This window comes from Eleginops maclovinus, chromosome 23 (assembly GCF_036324505.1).
Source record: "Eleginops maclovinus isolate JMC-PN-2008 ecotype Puerto Natales chromosome 23, JC_Emac_rtc_rv5, whole genome shotgun sequence".
Lineage (NCBI taxonomy): Eukaryota > Metazoa > Chordata > Actinopteri > Perciformes > Eleginopidae > Eleginops > Eleginops maclovinus.
The window spans coordinates 9,608,031-9,632,048 of NC_086371.1; the positions used below are offsets into that span (position 1 = coordinate 9,608,031).

The 24,018-nt window shown below is 38.9% G+C and overlaps 2 protein-coding genes across 4 annotated transcripts; one reads left to right on the forward strand and one right to left on the reverse strand.

Moving 5' to 3' along the window:
* Positions 1 to 2,698: 2,698 nt before the first annotated feature.
* Positions 2,699 to 8,804, forward strand: atp1b4 (ATPase Na+/K+ transporting subunit beta 4). Its single transcript, XM_063875674.1, has 9 exons — positions 2,699 to 2,893; positions 3,067 to 3,135; positions 3,791 to 4,007; positions 5,994 to 6,122; positions 6,253 to 6,357; positions 6,703 to 6,902; positions 7,441 to 7,497; positions 7,593 to 7,685; positions 7,786 to 8,804. The coding sequence occupies exons 2-9, from the start codon at positions 3,070 to 3,072 to the stop codon at positions 7,945 to 7,947; spliced, it is 1,029 nt and encodes a 342-aa protein (XP_063731744.1). The 5' UTR covers positions 2,699 to 2,893; positions 3,067 to 3,069; the 3' UTR covers positions 7,948 to 8,804.
* A 1,615-nt stretch (positions 8,805 to 10,419) lies between these two features.
* lamp2 (lysosomal-associated membrane protein 2) lies at positions 10,420 to 23,758 on the reverse strand. Of its 3 annotated transcripts, none has more exons than XM_063876870.1 (9): positions 23,499 to 23,758; positions 21,174 to 21,289; positions 20,425 to 20,635; positions 20,168 to 20,329; positions 19,282 to 19,691; positions 17,049 to 17,156; positions 16,893 to 16,947; positions 16,629 to 16,799; positions 10,420 to 12,098 (listed from the first exon to the last, which is right to left on the reverse strand). In XM_063876870.1, exons 1-9 carry the CDS (start codon positions 23,545 to 23,547, stop codon positions 11,956 to 11,958), a joined length of 1,425 nt encoding a protein of 474 aa, XP_063732940.1. In that variant the 5' UTR covers positions 23,548 to 23,758; the 3' UTR covers positions 10,420 to 11,955. The 3 variants fall into 3 exon arrangements, with proteins under 3 accessions (XP_063732940.1, XP_063732939.1, XP_063732941.1); XM_063876869.1 differs by having other exon boundaries at positions 10,420 to 12,800; XM_063876871.1 differs by lacking the exon at positions 10,420 to 12,098 and adding an exon at positions 12,955 to 15,987.
* Positions 23,759 to 24,018: the final 260 nt, after the last annotated feature.

Consider the following 24,018-nt stretch of genomic DNA (forward strand, 5'->3'; position numbering starts at 1 on the left):
TCTTGCTGCTGGCTGTGTGTGCGCATGTCACACACATAGCCTACTCTGAACAGAACACCTCACTGGCTTCACTTGAAGTGCCAGAGTGTAGGAATACTCTGGTACAAGTAAAAATACTGCAATCACAATGTTACTCAAGTAAAAGATGAACAGTATTAACATCAACATATACTTAAAGTAAACATAAGTAGTACTCATTGTCAGATTCAGAATAATTTATATCATATCAGTACTTAGGTACCCTTTTTCCAGAGTATTTTATTTTTGTTGCTACTTACTACTTCCACTCCACTACATTTTAGAGGTAAATTGTGTACTTTTAGATTTATTTAAGACCTTAAGTCACTTTGCAGATTTGGATTCGTAATGTGAAATATGGTCAACAATGAAATAAGACTTACTAGTTAAATCTGGAGTAAATTCAAAAGCTACCTTGCTGTATGAAAGTAATTAAAACGTTACCAGCTTGATAAACACATTAATGCATCAATAATCATAATCAAACACATCATATATATTATTCTGAAATGAACCAATCTGCATAATGAGTACTTTTAGTTTTGTACAGTACTTTATATATATTTAGATGCCAATACTTGTTCAACTTTTACTGGAGTAACATTTTGAATCTAGGACTTTGACAGCACGCCTGCACTCTAGTACTTCTGAGTATCTCCCTTTAATAGCATGAATGGTCAACACCTTACTGTATATCACAGCAGTGGTGAAGTCGACGTGACAGCATTCTTCAAATAAATCATTTTGAGTATACAAATTCTTCCATACTGCTGTGTGTGTGTCTCATATATTTAAAGTTCCTGTAATGGTATGTGAGAAAGTAAAAGTTGGAGCTCAGGCCAAGCCTCCAGCGCCATCGTCTGGCACAAATACAACACTACGATCAATAGAATCAGAATACCTTTACTAGTCCCATAGAGGGGGAATTTACATTCTTACAGCAAAAGTAAAGAGACAAAATAGCAAAAATGTTAAATAAGAGGCAGGCATACAATATTCCAGATAAGAATTACACAAATAACAATTTACAAAAGTAACAGTACAAATATTTGTTTAGATAAAATAAGTGTAGCATGTATAAAATAGTGTGATAGCAGCTAGATAGCAAGTCAACATTGCACAGTTATTACAGATTTTGTAACAGTGGTTAACTAAGAGAGAAGACCCAAGACCAATGAGACATTCGGTGACCAGCATATTCATTCATGGGAATTTGGCTAATCAATTTAACCCCCTTTAGAGCTTCATTTTGGGAAAATAAAATTAAACAATTATTTCTTCATCAAATATGATCAAAGACTTGGGCAAATTATGTTTTTCTAAAATCCAGATAAAGAACAGTTACTATTTTTTGGATAATAAAAAAACTGAAATGCATGATGCACATTTTACTGTCCTCATTCTGTTGTTGTAGTGCACACAGTTGTCTGATTTTGAATTACATTAAAATACAAATGCAAACAAAAAAAATGTCATTTTGCTTAAGATAAAAACATGCACAAATTCCATGTATATGGCAGGAATAAAATCAATGATGATCAATGATATCATAATCATCAAAGCTTTACTTACTTGAAACACAGTAAACCAAATGAAATGCTTAAATAGTTAGTTGTTTAACAGAGCGAAAGTTTGCTCAGATGCAACAGAACGTTTTGGGGGGTTTTCAGGCCAACCGTTAGCCCAGCATCTCATTTGTTCCCTGGGGCCCTCTAGCAGGTTAACCCATAATGTAGAGCTTGCCCTGTACAAATGCAAGTATACTTACTTTTAGGGACAATGCATGTCATTTCTCAGTCAAGACACTTTAAATGGCATAAAACAATTAGAAGAATATGATCATTTCTCTGCATTCCTCGATGCATGAAATTATGTCTTTTTAGGCTTTCCCTGCAAAATGCTTTGGGGACTTTTGCTTATCAGCAAATTTCCTTATTTGGTTGACATTAATCATTGGCCTTCACTGTAAATACACACACACACACACACACACACACACACACACACACACACACACACACACACACACACACACACACACACACACACACACACACACACACACACACACACACAAGAACAAGAACACGTGCACGTTTTTGCCGCGCAAATCTCAAAGAACAGCTTTTTTTCCATGACGCAATTTCTCTTTTCATGTAAAGAGGAAGAAAAAAAAAAGTCCCCCTCTCCTACTTTTTTACATTGGGGTAACAGCATGTTACGTGACCGGCGTGCAGATAGGATCAGGGATGAGGACAACTTGAACTTCTCCAGAGGGGAGTTTATGGTAAGCAGTTTCTGCAGCAGTGTATGAAGCTGCAGGTGTTTACAACGGTATTAGTACGCATGCATGTGAAGAGACGATGACTGATATTGTACTTATGATTTTTCTCTTTCATGCAAAACACATGCCCCTCCATAAAAAGTAATAATCAACAACTTTCTAAAACACGTTAACTGTCCTTTTTATCGGTACAGTAGTCCTTGCAGCCAGGCCATGATTGACAACAGTGTCTTGTGTTAGAATAAGCTATAAATATTGTATTCAGGCTTTGCTTCAGTTTAGCCCAGCTAAGCAGACAATGGCTGATGGTGTGCGTGTTCTGAATGCAGTGCTGTGTCCGGGTCGATGCCAAAACGTCTCTAGGACCAAAAAAAAGCACTTTGTATCCCACCCCCAGTTTTCTCTATCCTGCGTTCATTCACTACGATGCGCGCTTAGTTGCAGGAGGTTCTCCACAACCGGTCCCCTGTGCAAGCCTAAAACTTTCTAATGAAATCCCCAATTACTTTTTGACAAACGTTGTTTTTTCTCTCGGGGTCAAGAGGGCTTTCGACGTATTAAGACGCGTTTCTTTTGCAAAGAAAACTTCAGGTATGTCTGAATGATTTTTCATCGACATTTTAATTTAACTACATTTAATTGTGTTAAAGGTAAAAGTTCTGCAAGTGTTGACATTTGGAAGTTCGCAGATGTAAAGGTGTGTCTCTCAGTGAAGGGCATTTGATATGCGATTGGTTTAACAAGTGCCTTTTCCTCCTGTGAAGAATATGGAGCCCAGTTCCACAGAGGGAGGAGCTGAAGAGACGCTCCTTAAAAATCATCCACCAGGTCTTGTAAGTGCTTACATTAACATTTAAAATATATTACTTAATAATCACTTTATTCACCAAATGCAGTAGGACACTTTCCCACTAGCACTGAAGTTGTTTTAACTAAACAGCAAAGTTATTATGAATGAATTTACCAAGTGGTTTTATTGGCACAAGATTCAAAGCATAGCACCAAAAAAAAAAGAAGCAGATTTAGCAGATTAGATTACTTTAAAAGCCAAATTCTCACGAATGAAGTGACTTTTCCGTGACTCTCTGAAGCGTCCCGTGGTTCCTCTGGGATCTGTGTGTCCTGGCCTGTGGATGCTGAGAGTCAGTGAGTAACATCTGGCTGTCAGAGTGACCCTCCAGATCTGCTGTCTGCAGCTGCTGCTCCAAGCAGGAGGGTCCACTCAGAGGAGGTCAGATCTCCCAACGAGTGCCAGAGAGGTCACCAGCGGGTTTATAATTTGCAGAAACAGGGGACAGGACCGTCAGTGTGAAGTTCATTAATATGCAGAGCACTCTCTGGCAGGTTATATCGTCGGTCATACTCGGATCAGAAGGCATGCCATTTTTTTCCTGCAGTAATTTGAAAAGAAAATAGTTTGGCTGCAGAACTTAGCAGTTGTGAAATATGTGTGGTGAGGGCTTTTTCTCTCCTTCTTCTTTCCACCAGCCTCACAAAGTGATACTCAAACATGGCCAAGAGCTGGAGGAAGAGCAGGAGGAGTTGGCTGAGCACCAGCCTCTAGAGCAGGAAGACCTGAACTTTGAGAGATGGAAGCGCAGGCCATTACCCAAGAGGACGCTCCACCAGAAAATAGACGACATCAAGACGTACCTGTGGAATGCAGAGACCAACGAATTCATGGGTCGCTCTGGGAAGAGCTGGAGTGAGTTGACTATAAAGAAGTTTTATGTTGTTGGGAAGGAGGGGGGATGTTTGATTGATGCAAAGATTATAATTTTTTTTACTGCTTGTGTCCAATAATGACAGATCTAATTTTAAATGTTTTAATAGTCTAAACAAGAGCAGACATGGTGCTTGAATCTCTTTAAAAGATGCACTCAGGGTTAGTTTAATGTCTCTCCAGTCTAGGGACTCTGCTCACTGTGCTGCAAGTTTGTGTGTGTCCTTATGCTCAATGTTTACATAGGTGCATGGACAATTCAGAGTGGCCCGACAAAAACAGACTGCCTGGGGACGTTTTCCCAGCGGGAGCTCACTGTCCCGGGCCTCGCATTGGCCGGGAATCACATTCCTCTACATCTTACCATGCTCTCCACTGCCTCTTTCCCAAAGCCTCGGCGACCTCATAGCTGAACTTAACATGCGTATGGCCCCTGAGTTGCAGTTAAACACGTAGAGATGCTCTTCTTTTTTCTTATCTATTCGACTTACTGCCAAATCGAGGTGTGGCTAGCTTTATTTGGCAGTAAACTACAGACTAGATGAGTTAATGATGATGGAGCAGCCTCTTGATATTCGCTGCCATGTGACGCTGCTGAACCCCTTCCTCCCCCAGCTCCACAGTGTCAAACATGATTCAACTAAGTGTAGAGAGAATACGCAAGGAAAGAGTTTGTTCCTTGCATAAGCTGAAATTGATGGATCCTAGGGAGAGCTCAGCTTCAAAAACCAGTGTGTGCAGCAGTGGGGCCCATGTGTGTGGTGAAGAAAGGCCCTGAGCTGAAGTCTGTGTGTCCTGTGAGACGAGTGTGTAACAGGGGACACAATACCAGAGCAGGATGATTGGGGCTCCTTGGAGCTGGCCAGGCCTCTATGGCTGCAATAGACCTTCACTACGATGGCAACCGGAGGTTCACTGTGTTCCTGAGTGAAAGGACAGCTGGGAGAATTCTCACTGAGCTCAAACAGAAAGGCCTTTGTGGCTCTAGGGACGCAAGGCTGGCTGCAGCTAGTCCCCTGTGAAATTGCCCGCACAGCAAAAGCCATTTAATGTAGAGCACGTTTGGCTTGATTAGTTGCTAATGGACTGTTAATTGAAGATTGCATAACATTGATAGTTCTTGTTTTCTTTTGTTACAGGGTTCTCACATGTTTATAACGGTAGATTTTATACGTAACGTTAAAAAGTTATTAGCATGCCAGGAGAGGAGTGTTGGACAAATCATTACTTAATAAAAGTATCATAGTGTAGAAATAGTCAAAAAGTCAAAGTTCTGCATTCAAAATGAGTCAACATTTCAAACCATCAAAATGTTTATAAAGTACAAAAATGGAAGAAATCATTCTGCACAACTTTGAGAATAATAGATGTTATATAATTGAATTATAGTTAGTGATGCAGTAAGGTGTTCATCACTTTAATGATGCAGGAGATTTTTTTTTTACTCTATTGTAGTTTGTCAATTTTACCAAGGTATCCACCAAATGTTGATCTTATCCTAAAATACTATTTAATGAATTATTGAAATGTTATATAACTAACCTGGGTTTGAATCATCAAAACAACTACAGTTGTCAGATAAATGCTGTGCAGCAAAACTTTAATATAAGCCCGTGAACTGTAGTGGAATAATAGTGTAAGTAGCAGGAAATGGAAAAAACCTACTACTCTACAGCAATGCACTACTACTCTACAGCAATGCACTTAATTACAGTCCATCAAGGATTCCCGGATATGAGGGAGGACAGTGCTTTTGTATGATTAAACAAATGAATGACTGTCCTGATTAAGGGACAGTAGCTGGAGTCCAGACAGCAAAAAAAGTGAATTCTTAATGGGTCATTGTTTTTCTCCCCTCAGATCGGAGGGAGGATTTAATCAGAGATGTGTGGTCTGTTATGTAAGACACTTTTGAGCCGCATCCAAAATACTCGCCCTAATAATTGAAAATGCTCCCTCCTCTTCCAGGTCTCATCCTCCTCTTCTACGCTGCACTGTATACATTTCTGGCAGCCATGTTTGGTGGCTGCATGTTCTGCCTCATGTGGTCCATTAGTCCCTACCATCCGACCTTCAATGATAGAGTGATGCCACCAGGTAAATATAAACCTCTCCTCTGCATCCTCCGCCCTCCCTTTCCTCTCATCTCTCTGCTCGCCTGTCCTTCAGTCTGTTGCTTCTACTTGAGTCTCAGCACAGTTGACTGTCTCTGGGTCTCCACTGGCAGGTATGACGATGGCCCCGCACCTAGAGGGTCACGAGATCGCCTTCAACGCCTCTGATCGCAAATCCTGGAAGAAGTACGCGAGGTCTATGGATGAGTATCTAAGACGTGAGTTGCTGTGATTTTAGGGGGTGGTGTTGAAGTTTGGGGGTCAGAGGAGGTTTTTGAGTTTAAATCAAGCAGGCATGCAACGAGTTAATCCTCATCTTCAGTACCTTTGTCCCCTTTTTTCCGTTTGGTTCTTGCAGGGCATGCTGGGAAGGGAAGCCTCTTTGTGGGCAGAGTGCAGCCATTCAATACTTTTTTTTTTTTCTCACCCAGCTTTTGTCAATCTGCTTTAATCAGAAGCCGGAGTCTGGCAAGGCATTGCTGTAGCCAGGGTTTATTTATGCCCTCTTCTCTCACTCTCCCTCCCTCCCTCTCTACGTCTTTCTCCCTGCCCTCCATTTTCAGCGTATAACGATGGAGCTCAGGAGAGGAAGAATATCCGCTGCACACAGGACAGATACTTCATGCAGGACGACTTGGAGGAGAGCGCAGAGCGGAAAGCGTGTCAGTTTAAGAGGTCCTGGTTGGGGGAGTGCTCAGGGCTGCAGGACCCCCACTATGGCTATTCTCAGGGCAGGCCATGCATCCTCCTTCGGATGAACCGGGTAAGACAGGTGTCACAAAAACCTCTAAAACAGAGCACTTTAAAAAGTACATTACAAAAGACAGGACATAAAACAGCAGGAACAGAGTCTCACAGGGCAGCTCTCCGTTTCCTCAGTGAGTGACATCTTGTGGACATTTCGAAAAGAGAAGGAAAATACATGATACCATTCATGCTCTACTTTTTTTTAACAATAATGATAATTTATGCACAATCCCATTCCAATTTTCTTTTTTATACACTTAGAATAAAACTTCTGGATGTTATATGTATTATTTATGTATAAAGACATCCTGATGGAGTTCAGTTTGAAGCACAAAGGGTGGAGAGCGTATACTCTCAACCTGTAGAAAAATGAAGTTAAAAGGTTTACACACACTTCAAGACATTTGCAAGATACCAACAATATTATTTATGCAAATCCTTTTGACCTGCATAAACTTTGTCTAGCAAACATCCTATTTGTGTTCAGTGGGAGGACATGTAAATTAAAATAAAATAACCAAAATGTGTTTTGTCCTGTTCTTACTTTTCAATAGATTCTTGGTTACCTACCTGGCCAGGGCAAAGCAGTGAATGTGACTTGTGGAGTTAAGGTAGAGTAACCATCAACACACTGTGGCATGTAATCATTTTCATCAGCAAAACTCTTCTGAAAATATAACGAAAACATAACGTCTTCCTCTTTCAGAAAGGACCTCCAGAAGCGTTGGGAGAAATACAATTTTTTCCTAAAAGCATTTTTGAAATGAAGTACTATCCATACTATGGGAAGCTCAGACATGTGAGTGGGAGCGCAATGCTTCAGGTTAACATAGAAGATTATATTTAAGTGTGAAATAACAACTTTAATGTCTTGAACCTTTGTATTTCTTCTGTCTCAGACCAACTACTCTGCACCGGTGATGGCCGTGCGTTTTGCTGGAGTGCAGTACGACTCTCACATCGTGGTGCAATGCAAACTGAATGGAAAGGGCATCATCAATGATTCACCTACTGACCGCTACCTGGGTAGTGTGTCCTTCTCCTTGGATGTCGGAGCGTAAGGCAAAATAAATCGCTGCCAGCAGGATGCTCCTGTGACAATGAGGCAGGAAAATGTACAAGAAAAAAAAGATTATTTTGAACCATTATTTTCCATGAAATATGTAATTTCCCTATTTCACTTAAATATCTTCTGCTGTGAAATTTCTCAAGAAGTAGATATTTGCTCTTGTGTTTCTGTTGTATCTTTGTACCTTGAGCACCTGCACCAACACAAACAGTGATGAGCACAAGACAAGAGCATAGAGTGAGTTACAATTCCTGATATTTTGTAATGATTAGCAAGATTAATCAAACTAAATGACACTCTGCCCATTAGTTAGCATTTCTGGCTATGCAAATCCAATTATGACTTAAAACACTACTAGGTGATTAGACATGTTGTTGTATCAGGTTAGATGATCGTTTGTGCACAGTTTTCTGTGACAAAGTGTACTAATTTGTTTTGAATTATATTTTTCAAACTTGTATATTGTAAGAATTCCTATCATGAAAACACTGAAAGCAGGACTTGTGCTGTACTTACACAGTAAAAACAATACATAATAAATGACTGCCAATACACTATTACTATATTTTTGTTGAATAGAGAATTATTACATATATTATTTACATTTATGATAAACCATCACATGCCACTTCTTGTCTTCTTTTGTAAAAACTTTTGAGAATGAAATACTACACAAGACTGATCAATAAAGAGACATACTGTACTGTGAAATAGTTTGTGAGAGGTCTACCATTTGAAAATAACTATTTTGTGATAGCATTAATCCTGTCTGAACTGTGCTACTAAACATGGTATCAATGTTGTATTTATTCTTATTATAGTTCTTATAATAAATACAATGTTCTGGTATGTACTGTATGTTTTCTTCCACATGGGACTGACATCAACTCAAAGCTTTCGACTAAGCTATGAAATTATAAAAATATTATACAAATAATAATATATATCAAATACAAAATAGAATTGAATAAATCAAACCAAAAATACAAATAAAATACATAAATCAGTATATTAATTAATTAATACATAAAGTAATGGTTACCATTTAATTCAAACATTTTTTGAAGATGAATGCATTTCACTTTTACTGAATTTATGATCATCTTAAACGTATAACTTAGTTCAGTCATATTGAGGGGTTAACAAATCTGTACCAAATGTATTGGCAATCCATTGCTATAGTCGTAGAGACATCTTGCTCCAAACAATAAATGTGTTAAAGCTAATGTTGGCATCAAACATTTCACCAACGTCATCAGAGTGCATCCTCTGGACCATGAGTATTTTACACAAACGGTTTATGTCAAATAAGTCAAGCTACATCTGGATGACTGTGATCCCAGTCCCTGCAGGATACCGTACATGTGGATGTACCCTTGGTCAAGATAGTTAATCCTAAATTTCTCCTGATGGCCGACGGTGTATGTTTGTAAAAGCTTCTTTGAGCAGGTGACTTGTATGGTGGCTCAATGGGTTAATGATGAGTTGTATAAGTAAAGCACTTCAATATATTGAAACGGAACAGTAAAAGATAATTCACTGTTTCTAGACGGACCATATTTGTCCAATTCCGGTAGTAATACCGGATGTTGTTTTTAGCCTCAGATAGCATGTAGCTAATATTGTATTGTATATATGAGTAGAGGCAGAAAGAGTTACATACTAAACACACCACCTATATTTCTCACTCATTGATGCTGCAATAATACTATTACGTGTTTAATAACCAATAAATCTCAGGAGAATTGCATAATAAGAATATAGTAGGGGGAATCTTCATGACTACGCCAACAGATGGCGGCGGTGACGTCATAGGAGGACCCGCCTCCGACGACGTCAGCCAATAGAAGAGACCTGGATCCAGCCCCCGCTACCAACCAATGAGAGAAGACGAGACCGGAACTAGTCTTATTTTGAAGTTATTTATTTTTATGACCGGAAGGGATAGTAGCATAAAAGATGATTGTGTTGTAAAATCGCTCTCTCTGTTCCCCACCGCCAGACAGATAACCGCTTTGAGTTTCAACTCTTATACGTGGCCTGTGGAAGCGTGTTCTGAACAGTTGAGCCACAGCTGTGAAACTTTTGTAAAACCTACTGCGGCATCATTTCATTAAACACTCCTTTTAAAACTTACAAGAGGAGCTTCACTTTGTTTTCTTTTAAACCTACTCCTGGACTTCGAATGAAAGAACACTTCTACACTATCCATTTACTATTTACTAAATCAACTGGTGTGACCTTTGAGTGTAAACCTGCATAACCACCTGAATACCAGTCAGTCATGCTTTACGTTATAAAAAAAATCACATTGTTGATAAAAGTTGAACAGACATTTTGAGTCCCTCAGCTATATGAATGTTTACAACCATTAACCTTTGAATCCAGCTCAGTCACAAGACTCACCAGCTTCCTCTACAGCAACTTCACACTACAAGTAGAAAAGAATGACAGTGATACAAAACAAGAACAAAACTTTTAATTGATTTGTCCCCCCCCCCCCCCTTGTGTCAAACAAGCTCATCATATCACACTCTTCATCAAGTGGAGACAAGCTTTAAGCAAGAGAGGTGCACAACAGAAAGGCACAAAACTGTCAGAGGGGAGAGATCATAACGGAGGATAAATGAAATATTACTCATGGTATCCATACTTGGAACTGCTCGTGCAGCTGATGTCTCTGTACTGTCATATGGTGGGTAGTGCAGGGAGAAATGTACATTCAACCAAGTTGGATCCTGGTGAGCAACGTAGGTTCAAACTAATGGGATGGTTCACCCAAAATCAATACGATGTTATCAATAGATTGTGTTTCTGTAATGTTGGAGATATCAGCTGTAGAGATGTCTGCCTTCTTAAAATGGAACAAGACTGCACTCGGCTTATATTGAAGAAAACGCCCAAACTAAGAAACTCAAGAACAAAGTCTCTCGTCAGAAACTCTGTCACTCAAGATAATCCACAGCCCATGTTGGAAGAGTTTTATGAAGGAAGTATTTTATTTCTTCCAAAAAACATCCGTACCACTACCTAGAAGTATGTGTGCATCTTCTCTGGGATGGTGGGTGTAGTTTTGTAAATAAAAAAGTTCCTACAAGGTCTGTGGATTATTTTGAGTGACCGGCCGACTAGCATTTAGATGTATTACATTGGAGAGAACACTTTCCCCAACCCTCTGCAACTCATACTTTAACTATCTACTATATGCCTTTTTATTTTTGGGGTGAATTTGTCTTTAATCTTTTGATATAACATTTTTAGGGTAATTGACCAAATACTGAAATTGTAAATGTTTTAAGAGAAGTGTACATTTCAAAAAAATATGACAGAAACCTCAACCAAAAAAACATAAACAAACTGGTCCCATTCCTGGTAAAGTGTCTTAGTTAGTGTCCCTTTCATCAAAACTACAATTATGTGACTATATGTGCAACAGGTAGTGTTTTTCATTCAGGTGTTAGTTTACGTGACACAAAGGTTTAAATGACGTTAAAACAGCGGAGCCTGGGATGTGAATAACAACAGTGGAGCTTGCTCGTTACATTCACATAATCAAAAATCAATCATTCTATACAAGAGAGTCATTTACACATATATTACTATTATTGTTATTATTATTATACAGCACAGAAACCGAGAGGGAAAAAGCCTCTCTGCAGGAGGAGGAGGGGGAGGAGGTGGACGGCTAGTAGCAGCCACAAATGTAATATTTAAAACATGCAATCTACAATCAAACGATGCAATATTGTTCATAAATGTTTTGGTACTTGATTTAGTTATTGGCTTTAAAGCAAAAACAAAGGAAACCATCTGGGTTGGTTGCTGGGATAAAATTTTACTAGAAATAAGTAAAAGGATTTTTTTTTTAGGTAAAACGGAAATGAGCAGGAAGTTTAAGAGGCTTTCTATGCACTGATGGGCAGGAAAGGTGTTTTTAGGGGAAGGGTGAAGAGGAAGTGAGAGGAAAAGGAAGAAGAGGATAAGAAGCAGCAGGGTTGGATTATACAGACTGGTAGCCAGTGCGACTCTTCCTCCGGCCAATCAGGTAAGAGATAAGCACAAGGATGATTAGGAAGCTGAGCGCCACGCCCACTGCGATGGGCACCAAAAAGCTCAAATCAGTGTCCAGGAAGCATTCCTCCGCTGACAGACAGACAGAGAGACAGACAGAGAGCAGGTTAGTGGTTTCAGTCAGCAGGGAATGTTATTCAGAGAGAAAATGTGGTTATTAAAAGTCCAGAAACAGAAGAAGGCAGAGCAGCAAGAAACCTACAGAAAGTGTATCGATTAGAGGCATGGTTATTAAATATTCAAAAGGCACAAGAAAGAAATCTCTCAAGGGGTTATTACTTCTCGAGCATTGATGTCAGGCAGGATGAGCAAAAAGAAATTGTAAAAGAATAGTCAGACATTTTGGGAATTGTGCTAGAACTTACAGAAAATTCTGATTAAAACCACGCTCTGAAATTTAAATGGTCTCAAAACCGAGTCAGGCTAGCTGTTTCTAAGCTTCATATTAAACAAACAAAACTTCTAATCTATCTCTTTAACATTTCCCAAAACACCTTACTATGCTTTTAGAAATTCAGTTAGACAGCCAACAGCACTAAACACTACATGGAAACTTTAATACAACACATTTAGAGTAATTTGAAGCCAAAGGCAGAGATTAAGTGTTATGATCTGAATGAGTAGAGTTATACTAGAAAGACTCGTAGCCAGCGGCCATGTTTCTCTTTCTCCCGATGAAATAGGCCAGCAGAACGATAAGAATGAGAACAAGCAGGGCAACTCCGACAGCTATGGGGACAATGAAGCTTTCCCCGTCAGCCTGGCAATCCTCAGCTAGACGAGAGTGAAGAGAGCAGAGAGGTGAACGTCTCATAACAGAGGAACCAAAAGGAAAATCATTATAGTTAAACCATGAAGGCCTGAAGGAGAGACAGAAGTATTTAAAGCGGTGAGCATTTAAGGAAAGGAATAAATATTTACTCAAGTGTCCAGGGCAGCAACAGTTTTTATTTCCTTAAATCTTAAAAGACTAAAAAGCTCCACTTCAATCCAACACACAATTTGAAATACAATGAATTCTATAACAGCGTGAGCGAATGGAGATGAAATGTATCCACAACACACATGAATTGATCTTAAACAAGATGGTCTTGCAGCACAAATTCCCTTTTACTGAACATGTGTGCAATGTTCTCTATTAGTGAAGTCAAAAATGAATATATAGTTGGAGTAACTGAACAAACAAAACAGAGAGCTATCACTGAGCAAAACACAGCTGTCATGATAATTAACCTGCTATTAAGAAAAAGAGAGACTAACGTGGAGAAACAGTCTGACAGACATTGATACCAGTGCTGCAAAACCACCTTTGTAATTAAGGCAACTGAGTTTATACAAAGCTGAAATACAACACAGACAATCACAAGAGAAAATCGAAGCTCATATCTGATTTGGAGCAATTCCTGGAGACATGTACAATCACTTGGGGAAGCTACTTAAAAAAGAAACTCGTATTCATTGAAGTTTACCGTCTGCGCCGCTCCTGGGACAAAGCGAACCGTATCCAACACTAGATAATGAAGCAACATCACACAGCTAAAACCATGACCTTGGCTTTCTATTACAGAAACACACATTACTGGGCTTGCCTCTGTCCCTGATTCTGCATCACTGCAACCTGCACTCATTCCCTCACCTAAAAAGCGCCTGAAAACCTGCTTTCAGCTTCTTTCTACGAGGGCCTACATGAAAACACAACTGTATGCCAACAACTTGTCTATTTTACATGAGATTATATCAAATACTTCAGTGGTTCTTTAATCATTGTTTTGAATGAGAAATGAAGGGTGGTTTTTCCTCGGACCAAACCACACCTAGAGCGGATCGATTGGATAAGAGGAGCATTTTAAGGAAGAGTTTGACATCCTGGGAAATGCCCTTTTTGCTTTCGTGCCGAGAGTTAGATGAGAGGATCAATGCCACTCTTACGAAACATTTGTTATACATAAAGTGAGCTTAAGATGTTTTGGGAGGCAGGTATACCTCCACCAAAGTTTTGTTTTTCAGCTCTGTTCAATTATCTTTCCCGGAAAAAACTACTGGCCTGTGACTCGGTGGTAACATATAGCATTGGCCAAGCATTGGGGAAGCACAAATTCATTTTGACTGAATAAGTGCCCTTCTAGTAGCTTGTTATGGATCGAACCAGGCTAGCTGTTGTTCTGTCTCCAATCTTTGTGCTAAGCTAACTGTATCCTGGATGTAGCTTCATATTTACAACCATGCATGGCCCCTGGTAGACCCCTCATACATGCAACATTAAAAAAAAAGACTTCTTAATATATTTTTTAAATGCATATTTTCTTTTGTAACGCTGTCTTTGGCTATGTTGCTGCTGTAGCAAATTTAATTTTCCCCTCTGTGGGACCAATAAAGGGATTCTGATTCTGATATTGAATACAGACGCTATAACTATTGTGACCTCTCTGCAAGAAAGCAAATATCTCTTCATGAATTAAACTCTAGGACAATTTGTTTTAACAGTTTATGCTCAGTCATGCATATTCAACGTTGCTAAAATGCTAAAGATTTAGATCCATATTTGGGGGCTTTAACATCCCCTGATCCAGCGGTAGCCCTCAAATCTAAACACAGATGTCTCAATATAATGCAAAAAAAGTAAAGAGCGCCTTAGTGCATTTATATGTAGATATCATTAAAGTGATTATCTACACAACAAACTGTCCCTTTTCTAAACCTAATGCCAAAATGTATTCTGTAAGAAAATAAAACAGGTGACCTTTCTATCCTCTGATGAGAGCGTGTGCAAATTTAAGAGACCTCTGAAAACATTTTGCATTCAGCAGGAAAAACACAGGTGTGATTAATACCACTAACAACGACCTGTCTATGTGCTCTAAGGAGCCATCGTTAGTGTCAGTAGAGCCACCTGGGATACCAAGACACCCTTTGTTAAAAATGTCTATTAAGATTTTAATCAACAAATCCTTTCATTTTACTATCTTATTACGATGTAGGCACATTATCGGGATAATAATTCCAATCTGCCTCCTGCTCTACAGGGGAAACATGGGCTAAATGTCCGACTACGTTTAAAATAGACCACACTTTCACCCCTTTTTGGAATTTTTGGGAACAGAGAAAGAAAAGCTGGTCAAATATCTTTCTTTGACTTGAGAGTAAAATGTGGGAAATGAATGTTCTTTTATGTCTTAATGTAAATAAACATGGGGATGAAAAGTCAAACAATAATGGAAGAAAAAACTAAAAATGTGCACAAAGATTAAATAATGACAAATGAAAACAAAAAGGGAATGTCTGTAGAGCAAGTGCAGGATCCTATAGCAACTCGTCTGAAATTTGGACACACATCTGGGGTTAAGAATGCGTGAAAAATCATGTACAGGGACTATTCTAAACATAACACTGCACCAGTATAGGAGCTCTATATTGTGCTGCATGTGACTATGAAATGAAGCTAAAGGTTGTGTGGATTTTGCACTTGCTCAACACAACACAACAAAAGAGGAAGGACAAGACATCTTGAAAACAAAAAAGAACATTTGGGGTAGACAAGTTTGGTCCTTGAGAAAAACACCAAACCCTCCATCTTAACATGGATCTCATTCCTGATTCTAGTATAATTAAAGACCGATGACGAAACTGCAGTTGAAAATTGTATCCATGTGCATTTCAAGTCTCATAACGACCGATAACTTCTATACTGCATCTCATCTTTTATTCAAGCAGAGACTTTAGTTTTGGATTTACTTTTTTAATTATTTGCCAATTGCACAATTGCACATGAAACCCAAGGACCAGTCTTGGGAACCCCGTAAAATATTGATTGCAAACTGGATTTATAGGGTCTGATATCCAACATAGGTCTTTCTTCGACCAATCACGTAAGCGATCACAACAATGAGAATCAAGCCGGCCAGAGCAGCGCCAACAATGATTGGGATTAGGATGCTGGTGTCATCCATTGAACATTCATGAGCTGCAGATGAAAAGAGAGTCAGTCAACAGGTGAAGGAGTGATTTTCTGATTAACAACACAGCAGGATCGGCGGTGCTTAAAACACAACAATTCATTTGAAACACTTCAAAGCTGTCACATTACACACTGCTCATTTAAATGATTGTGGTTGGCATGATAGATGCACTTTATACAAATGAAGATGTGCTTCATTTAGGAGGTAAGTCTGATGAGGAAGATTGACATTAGTCTAGGATGGACTTGATTAGAAATGGGATTGACCTTGAGGATTCAAACCACTGGATCCAAAATTAAAAAACCTGTCCTGAGGAAAAATTCTGATGGGCGGGGTAACAAAATCTTTTCTCTAATTTCTGATCTTTCTTGGTTTTAGGTCATGAAAAACGTCATATCCTCTCAGGAAAAACTATCCCAAGTGTTAAACATCTCTGGTTTAACCAAATTCAGATTGTCTTGGAGTGATTGTTGTGCCATTTATAATAATCTGCACTTTTTATACTGTTAAATAGACTGAAAATGTAACACACACAATTATATGACTTTATTCTGGGATAGCTTATATAATGATCATTTTACCAGACGTATAGACTATTCTGAATAAATAAGCAGCAGAGTTTAATAGACATAAGAGAATAACCTACCTGTGCTGAAGACACCCTTCTTGACTGCAAAGGGCTGCACTCTGAGTTCGAAGGTGTAGATGCTGAGATCAGCACTGATGGTGTAGTTCTGCTCCTTGTTACACATGTAGGAGCTGCCGACGGCCGCCTCCCACAGACTCAGGTTTGTGTTGGCGGCAGAAAACGCCACACCTTAAAAGAAACACAGAAAGAAAAAGTCAGCGTGAGCTTGTCTCTCAGCGTGGAGTCTGGGTTATTTGGGTCGATATGATGCTTAAAAATCACCAGAGCTTGTCTTTCCTGTGACGTTCAGAGCATGAAGGTGGAATTTCTTGGTGTCCTGAAGAGAACACACAGAAAACATGCATTCAAATAATTATTTCTAAAATCTGTCACTTATACACAAAATATTTTTTAGGTTTTAAGGTTTATCTGACTTACATTGGTGAAAGTCAACTTGATGGTTGCTGTCTTGGACGTCAACACCAGCTCACTGCTGTTCACCTCACATTTCCCAGTGACTGCGGTCCCATTAGGCTCAAAGTTCATCTGGGGACATTAAGGGAGGAGAAGAGAATCAAATCAGCAGTGAGAAAGCCAAACAAGATTCCCCAGCAAACATACAGTGGTATGCAAAAGTTTGGGCACCCCTTAGGAAAACCACTGCATCAGTTTGTCACTTGCTGAGCTTTTGAAGCAGCAACTTCATTTTAACATATGTTATACCTTATGGTAACAGAAACATCTCAGTAGTGAAATAACTTTTATTGGTCAAACAGAAACATGTTTATGTGCATTCAAACAAAAATAGGCATGTGCATAAATTTGGGCACCCCTAAGAAATAATTCCATTAATATTTAGTATTGCCTCCTTTTGCTGCAATAACGGCCTGTAGACGCCTCCTGTAGCCACAGACAAGTCCCTTAAGCCTGGCAGGTGGTATTTTGGCCCATTCTTCCACACAAAACGTCTCCAGTTCAGTCAGGTTTCTTGGCCTCCGTGCATGGACAGCCTTCTTCAAATAAATCCATACATTTCCAATGATGTTAAGGTCTGGGGACTGGGATGGCCATTCCAGAACATTGTACCTGTGCTTCTGCATGAATTCCTTGGTGGATTTTGATCGGTGCTTAGGATCATTGTCCTGCTGAAAAATCCAACCCCGGCGTAGCTTTAACTTTGTGACTGACTCTAGAACATTCTTGTCAAGAATCTCCTGGTACTGTAAGGAATTCATGTGGCCCTCAACTTTAACAAGTTTTCCAGTACCTGTGCTAGCCACACAGCCCCATAACATGATAGATCCTCCACCAAATTTTACAGTGGGCAACAAGTTCTTTTCATTGAATGCAGTGTGTTTTTTTCGCCATGCATACCGGTTCATGTTATGACCAAATAACTCAATCTTGGTCTCATCTGACCACAGTATTTTGTTCCAAAATGCTTCTGGCTGGTCCAGATGTGCTTTTGCATACCTCATGCGACTCTTCTTGTGATTAACACTCAGGAAAGGCTTTTTGCACATCACCCTTCCAATGAGCTCTTCCTGGTGCAAAGTACGCTGGATTGTGGAACGGTGAACAACTACACCATCAGCAGCCAGATGTTGTTGTAGTTCTCTGGAGGTGGTCTGTGGCTTCTCTGTGACCATTTTCACCATCCTTCGCCTGTGCCTTTCCCCTATTTTTGTCGGCCTACCACATCTTTCCTTCACACGGACTGTTCCTGTGGCCTTCCATTTCACAACTACGTTTCTGACTGTGGAGACAGACAGTTTAAACCTGTCAGATAATTTTTTGTACCCTTCTCCTAATTTATAATGTTGGATTATCTTAGCTTTCAGGTCAGTGGAGAGTTGTTTTGAGGTCCCCATCTTGCCACTCCCTAAGAAAGAACCTAGGCCAGGCACAGCCAGCTATTACCTATGTTAAATAGCCTTTTTCATGATTGGTTCCACCTGTCTTTGTAATTGAAGGTCTAATGAGCTAATCAAAGCAATTTTGTGCAGCAACCTGTCAGCTATAAATCCGTACAGGTGTTGAAATGAATGCTATTTATAAGGGTGCCCAAACTTTTGCACATCCCATTTTTTGCATTTTATTTTATTATAATAAAACTATGTAATGCTACCCTAAGAATTTTGGTCTGGAAAACACTAAAACGTCTACATCTTTGTAGGAAAACAAATGTTGTTGCTGTGATCTTCTATTATAAAGGAAAAGCAAATTGTCATGAAATCTCAGAGGGGTGCCCAAACTTTTGCATACCACTGTATATACAGCAAACTCACACATATATTTGATCAAATATATTATGTTTAACATGAATATCTTTCCCCCCCAACGTTAAAACACCTTAATTAAATATATTTTTTAAAACCTACAAATCCTGTTTCCATGCTTGTTCAATTCTCCCATAAACCATCTTATATCCCTTTTTATATTATAACATATTTTGTTTGTTCTATAGATCTATACAAGATCATTTGTACTTCATTTGATCACTTGCACTTTCTGGAACGCTCATGTTTGTACTTTTTAGAGATTTGTCTGTGGTCTGTGTTTTATAATGTGTGGGATAATGTATCCCTTGTCTTTTATCTGCAAACCAAATCTACCTACACGGACAAATAAATAACCTGAACCTTCTTAAATTCTGTATCTATGAACATACCTCTTCTTCTTTAACTTTAAACCGCAGGCCAAAGTCGGCCAGCAGGCAGGCAGTGTGGTTGACATCCGGCTGGATCTTGTACTTCCCAGTGGTGGGTGCAGGGAGGGTGGGGGTCGGGGTGGGGGTCGGAGGAGCAGCGGTAGTTGAGTTTGTGACGGGAGCATCAGTGGTAGTAGAGTTTGTGACGGGAGCATCAGTGGTAGTAGCGTTTGTGACCGGGGCATCAGTGGTAGTAGCGTTGGTGACCGGGGCATCAGTGGTAGTTGTGGGGGTATGAGTGGTGGTAGTTGTGGGGGTATGAGTGGTGGTAGTTTTGGGGGCAGTTGTGGGGGCCTGAGTGGTGGTAGTTGTGGGGGTATGAGTGGTGGGAGCAACAGGAGTTGTTGGTACATCAGCTGCACAGGAAGTCACTGTGAGAGAGAACAGAAAGTTAATGTAAACCAGTCAGAACCATTTGTGTCAGGGTGAGATGTATGGGGAGCTTGGAAGCTAGAGGGGTTATAAAACTAGAAAAAACGAAATGTTTTCAAATGTTTTCGAAGTTGTACATTCCCGAGTTATTCAACATTTTGCGATGTGCTCAGATTATAAAATCATACATTTGGCGAGAAAAATATTTAAGTCATTTATAAGTCATTTTGTCATGAACCACATCCCTTCATTTTCACTGGAGGATAAACCTTGTTACACAACCAGGCTTGCCGTGTATTTTGCCTGCAGTGGATAACCTGATCAAATTATACTATGCAATCGCATTAAAGAAATAATTGACTTGATAAGATCTTAGCCTAAAATCACATATAATTCTAGGCATCGGGAACTGTTTACCAGCTGCTGATGGGGTGCCACGATGCATTGTAACCCTGATAAGTGAATCTGTACTTACTCTCTTCACTTTTGCTGTTGTTACCGACAAAAGCCTGTATGAGCACGTTCTGCAGCATCTGACTGACCGGTGCAGTCTCGATTGTTTCTTTACTCTTGCATGAGTAGCAGGTGTCCACTCTTACATCTTTGATTTGAGACTTTGCATAGATTGTTGTGGTATCTACGAGAAATTCGGAAAACAAATCAGCATCAGAACAAAGACTGTGTTCATTGTTCTGTGATTTTTTTGTTTGCACTGTGTGGTTTAGAACTTACCGGTTGATGTAGAGTTAGGAAAAATGATTGCGTCACTGAGGTTGTAGGAAAAGGTGATGGTGTCTACCCAGTACATTTTTCCGTCTGTGGTGAAGTTTACACTCCATGAGTGTCCATCTCCAAAATGAAGGTTTAACGTTGAGCTTGTCTCACCACATGTACTTTCACCTGATGTGACACTGGCAGGGAGTTCAAACTCAGCTGTTGAACTCTAAAAGAGAGCAAAGTGTGACCATATTTAAATTAATTATTCAAGTTTCATTTCAGATGGCAACCTTTAAAGAATCTAAACTTAGTAGAGCTTTGGTTACTTGGACAGATATACTCAGAACGGCATTTTTTTAAATTCATGCAAAATGATCTTCTTTAATTGCTTTAGTTGAATAAAAAAAGGCCAGCTAATAAGAAAGATCAATTAAAGTGCTAATGTTTTCATTCCGGATAAGAAAAACTGCAAAAAGTACAATATTTAAAAAGGACAGGACTTAACAATTGCAAAATATCCATGCAGGAAAACTTAGTAACTGAAATGCTGAATTGCAAGAATATATCTCCTTGTAGTGCCTCCCCTTATTTCCCCTGTTCATGATGACAGAGCTTCGACAAGTGTTCTTGAACAGTCATGCTGAGGCGTCCTGATAAGAGCAGAGCAGCTAAAGTGACTTCACAATAACACTGTGTAACCTGACGTACTAAATACACTAAACAGACTCATCTTGAGGTTATTGTGACCCAAACAACAAACTCACCTTATTGATGGCGACTTCATAGGAGACTTTGAAGTTGACCATTAAATTAGCATAGAGGCATAAATTGTTGTCTTTGTCTCTGACATTGACCTCAGTGCCGTGTGACAGCTGGACCGCTGAAAGAAAAGGAAAAAATTCTCTTATTTCTTTTTATTACTCCATTCAATAGCTTAATCTCTTCAGTAATTATAAAGTTACAAGAAGTGGAGACTTCATATGAAATATGTCAAATACAAGAGACTAAGAAGACATGTATTTTCAGAAAAACAAACGCCACATTTACATTTTCACATAACTGTTTTACAGAGCTATTTTTATGTGTGGAATAATCATAATAACCCAGGTTGACCTCAGTGGAATAGAAAACAATAAAATTATATTTTACGAAGACTGTACTTCAAAAGACATTTTTTAGTCATACTTGCAATAAGTTCGTATATCATTCTACTACCCTGAGTAGTAGTATACAATTTAACAGAAGAGGCCAAGGTCAATTACTATATGGTTCTAGCAGTATGCATCGTCATGAATTTAACAGCAGCTTACTGCCACCATCTCCATGTATAATACATGTATAAAGCACCTGACATTTTTATCCTGCTATAATAAAATGGTATTATTACTGAAGGGCTTAGTTGTAACTTGAGACATAGCACTAACTCTTACACCAGCCGCAAATATCTGACAAATGATTGGTACATTTATTTTTTTATTCACACAGATTTCTTACATTTTTTGACCCTGTCTAATAGAGAAGATTTATTCAAGCGCCTATCTAAACGTGTTTTAAAGTACAATAAAAACATTTACACTAGAAACCTAAAAAAAGGCTTCATACAACACATCACCACTGGCTGCCAGAGAACTCACTGCTCAATAGTTTCAGTTTCTCCCGCTCAATAACAGCTACCTTACACAACTGTAATTTACTATCCTAAGTATATATGTTATGTATACATTTCTGCTGCCATAGTATATTGGTCTTTTACAGAACATTACAATTTATCCAGAATATTTTATATTGAGTATTTTTTTGTATATATGGTAGACCCCCCACACACAATGAACAACAAAGACTATATATATATATATATATATATATATATATATATATATATATATATATAAACACCGTAAATAACTGTGCAATATAATGCGTACTTCCGCCTTTAATACTTTCACCTGGCTGCTATATTTTCAAAACTGTTACTGGTATTGGATGTGTCATTTGTAAATTGTGTAATTTCTAATTGTATCTTTAATATTTCTATGCATGTTTCTTAATGAATAATTAAGCTATCGTTGGCCGTTTACCTGCTGTAACAAATGTACATTTCCCCTCAGTGGGACGAATAAAGGTATTCTGATTCTGATTTATGTGTTTTCTACTGTAGACATATATATTTGCCGTTCACTTTTTTCATTACGATTTTACTTTATTCCACCTATGACATATTTTAATGCCTGAACACATTGCCTATCATTAGTTATCTATCTATCGTAATATAACGGCATTGATTTTAAGTTAGCTAGTTTTTTTAACTACATAAGGACGTTAGCTCAGCGCAGCGCCGTAGAAAAAGATTCTCTATGGCGCTGGCTCAGCGGTGTTTGTACTGTCACGTGCTAACTTCCTGTAAACTGCAAAACCGTTGCTAATGCTAAATATGTTAGCCGTTTGGGATATTGTTGATGCATGTTCTGCCGCTTACTTGTTTTACAATGCAAGTTACCCACATACTATTGGTGTGGGACTAACAGTGTTTAGCAGCACCCATGACTCATGCTTTTATCATTAACTCAGCTTCAAAACAAGTGTTATCTAACGAGTAAGCTAAAAGCTAATTTGGCTAACACATTGTGAAAGGCACTAAAACGTTAAAGCTGAAAAAAGTCACTTTCAGTGTATTTTTGTATAGGGTGGCATGATAATATATAATGCAAATGTGAGGGAAATATAGTTTCCTGTGCTATTTACAGCGACTTAGAGGTGTTCCAGTTAGATGTTGTTGACGTAGGTAACAATTAGCAATCGAGCTAGCTTCATTAGCAAAACATCACGACTGCTCCTCGAATCGTGTATCGCATGTAAAGTTAAAGTCACCCTTAAAGCAAATGTAAATATATTATACTGGAGACCACAGACAACGACGACATATATTTTCGATGTATTTTTTGACAGAGCAGCACTTAGCCTGTGCACGGAAGCACCAGGCCCAGGCTAGTCCTATAAGTTTACCATTAATCGCAGCACTTACAAAAAACCTTTTATATTTCTCAGTTTTTACTTTCAATTTAAATACCAATGGAGGTGATGGTACGTACCAATTCCAAGGGTGAGAAACAAAACGAATGTAGCAAATCGATACATCATCGCAGAGTAGTTTTGGAGTGTCAGCCACAGGAGAGGAGATGGAAAAAATAACCGGAGAGTGACGCTCAGTCAGCGGTGTTTGGGATGCAGCTGAGGCGCAGACTGTACCAGGAAATGAGAGTCATATGACTCAAACCAGAAGATGTTTGAACTGGTTTAGTTTAAAATCTCCTCTTTCTACCCAGTTAATGATTGTACAGTTTTAAAAGGCCCACGGGAATTTGAAGGCGTCGGACTGAAAAAAATGCTTACTAATGGGCTGCTTTCACGTGATTGGAAATCAACAGTGAAGGAATGTTATAAAGTTCATTTTACTGCAGTATTTTACAATTTTGAGGGACTCGTACTTTAATTGAGTATTTCCATTTAAGATCATTTCATACTTCTATTATATCTCATAAGGAAATATTATAGGCTACTACTTAACCTCGCAGATTGAGAATTGTATTCAAATCAATCAACTAATACTTC

Excerpts from the sequence above, each read along its gene's own strand:
- atp1b4 (XM_063875674.1), top strand. The coding sequence starts at position 3,070 with ATGGAGCCCAGTTCCACAGAGGGAGGAGCTGAAGAGACGCTCCTTAAA. Across the intron at positions 6,358-6,702 it reads TATGGATGAGTATCTAAGAC|CGTATAACGATGGAGCTCAG; the intron begins GTGAGTTGCTGT and ends CTCCATTTTCAG. Across the intron at positions 7,498-7,592 it reads ATGTGACTTGTGGAGTTAAG|AAAGGACCTCCAGAAGCGTT; the intron begins GTAGAGTAACCA and ends TTCCTCTTTCAG.
- lamp2 (XM_063876870.1), bottom strand. The coding sequence starts at position 23,547 with ATGATGTATCGATTTGCTACATTCGTTTTGTTTCTCACCCTTGGAATT. Across the intron at positions 20,330-20,424 it reads TCCTAACTCTACATCAACCG|ATACCACAACAATCTATGCA; the intron begins GTAAGTTCTAAA and ends AATTTCTCGTAG. Across the intron at positions 12,099-16,628 it reads GAAGGGTGTCTTCAGCACAG|CGGAGGAATGCTTCCTGGAC; the intron begins GTAGGTTATTCT and ends TCTGTCTGTCAG.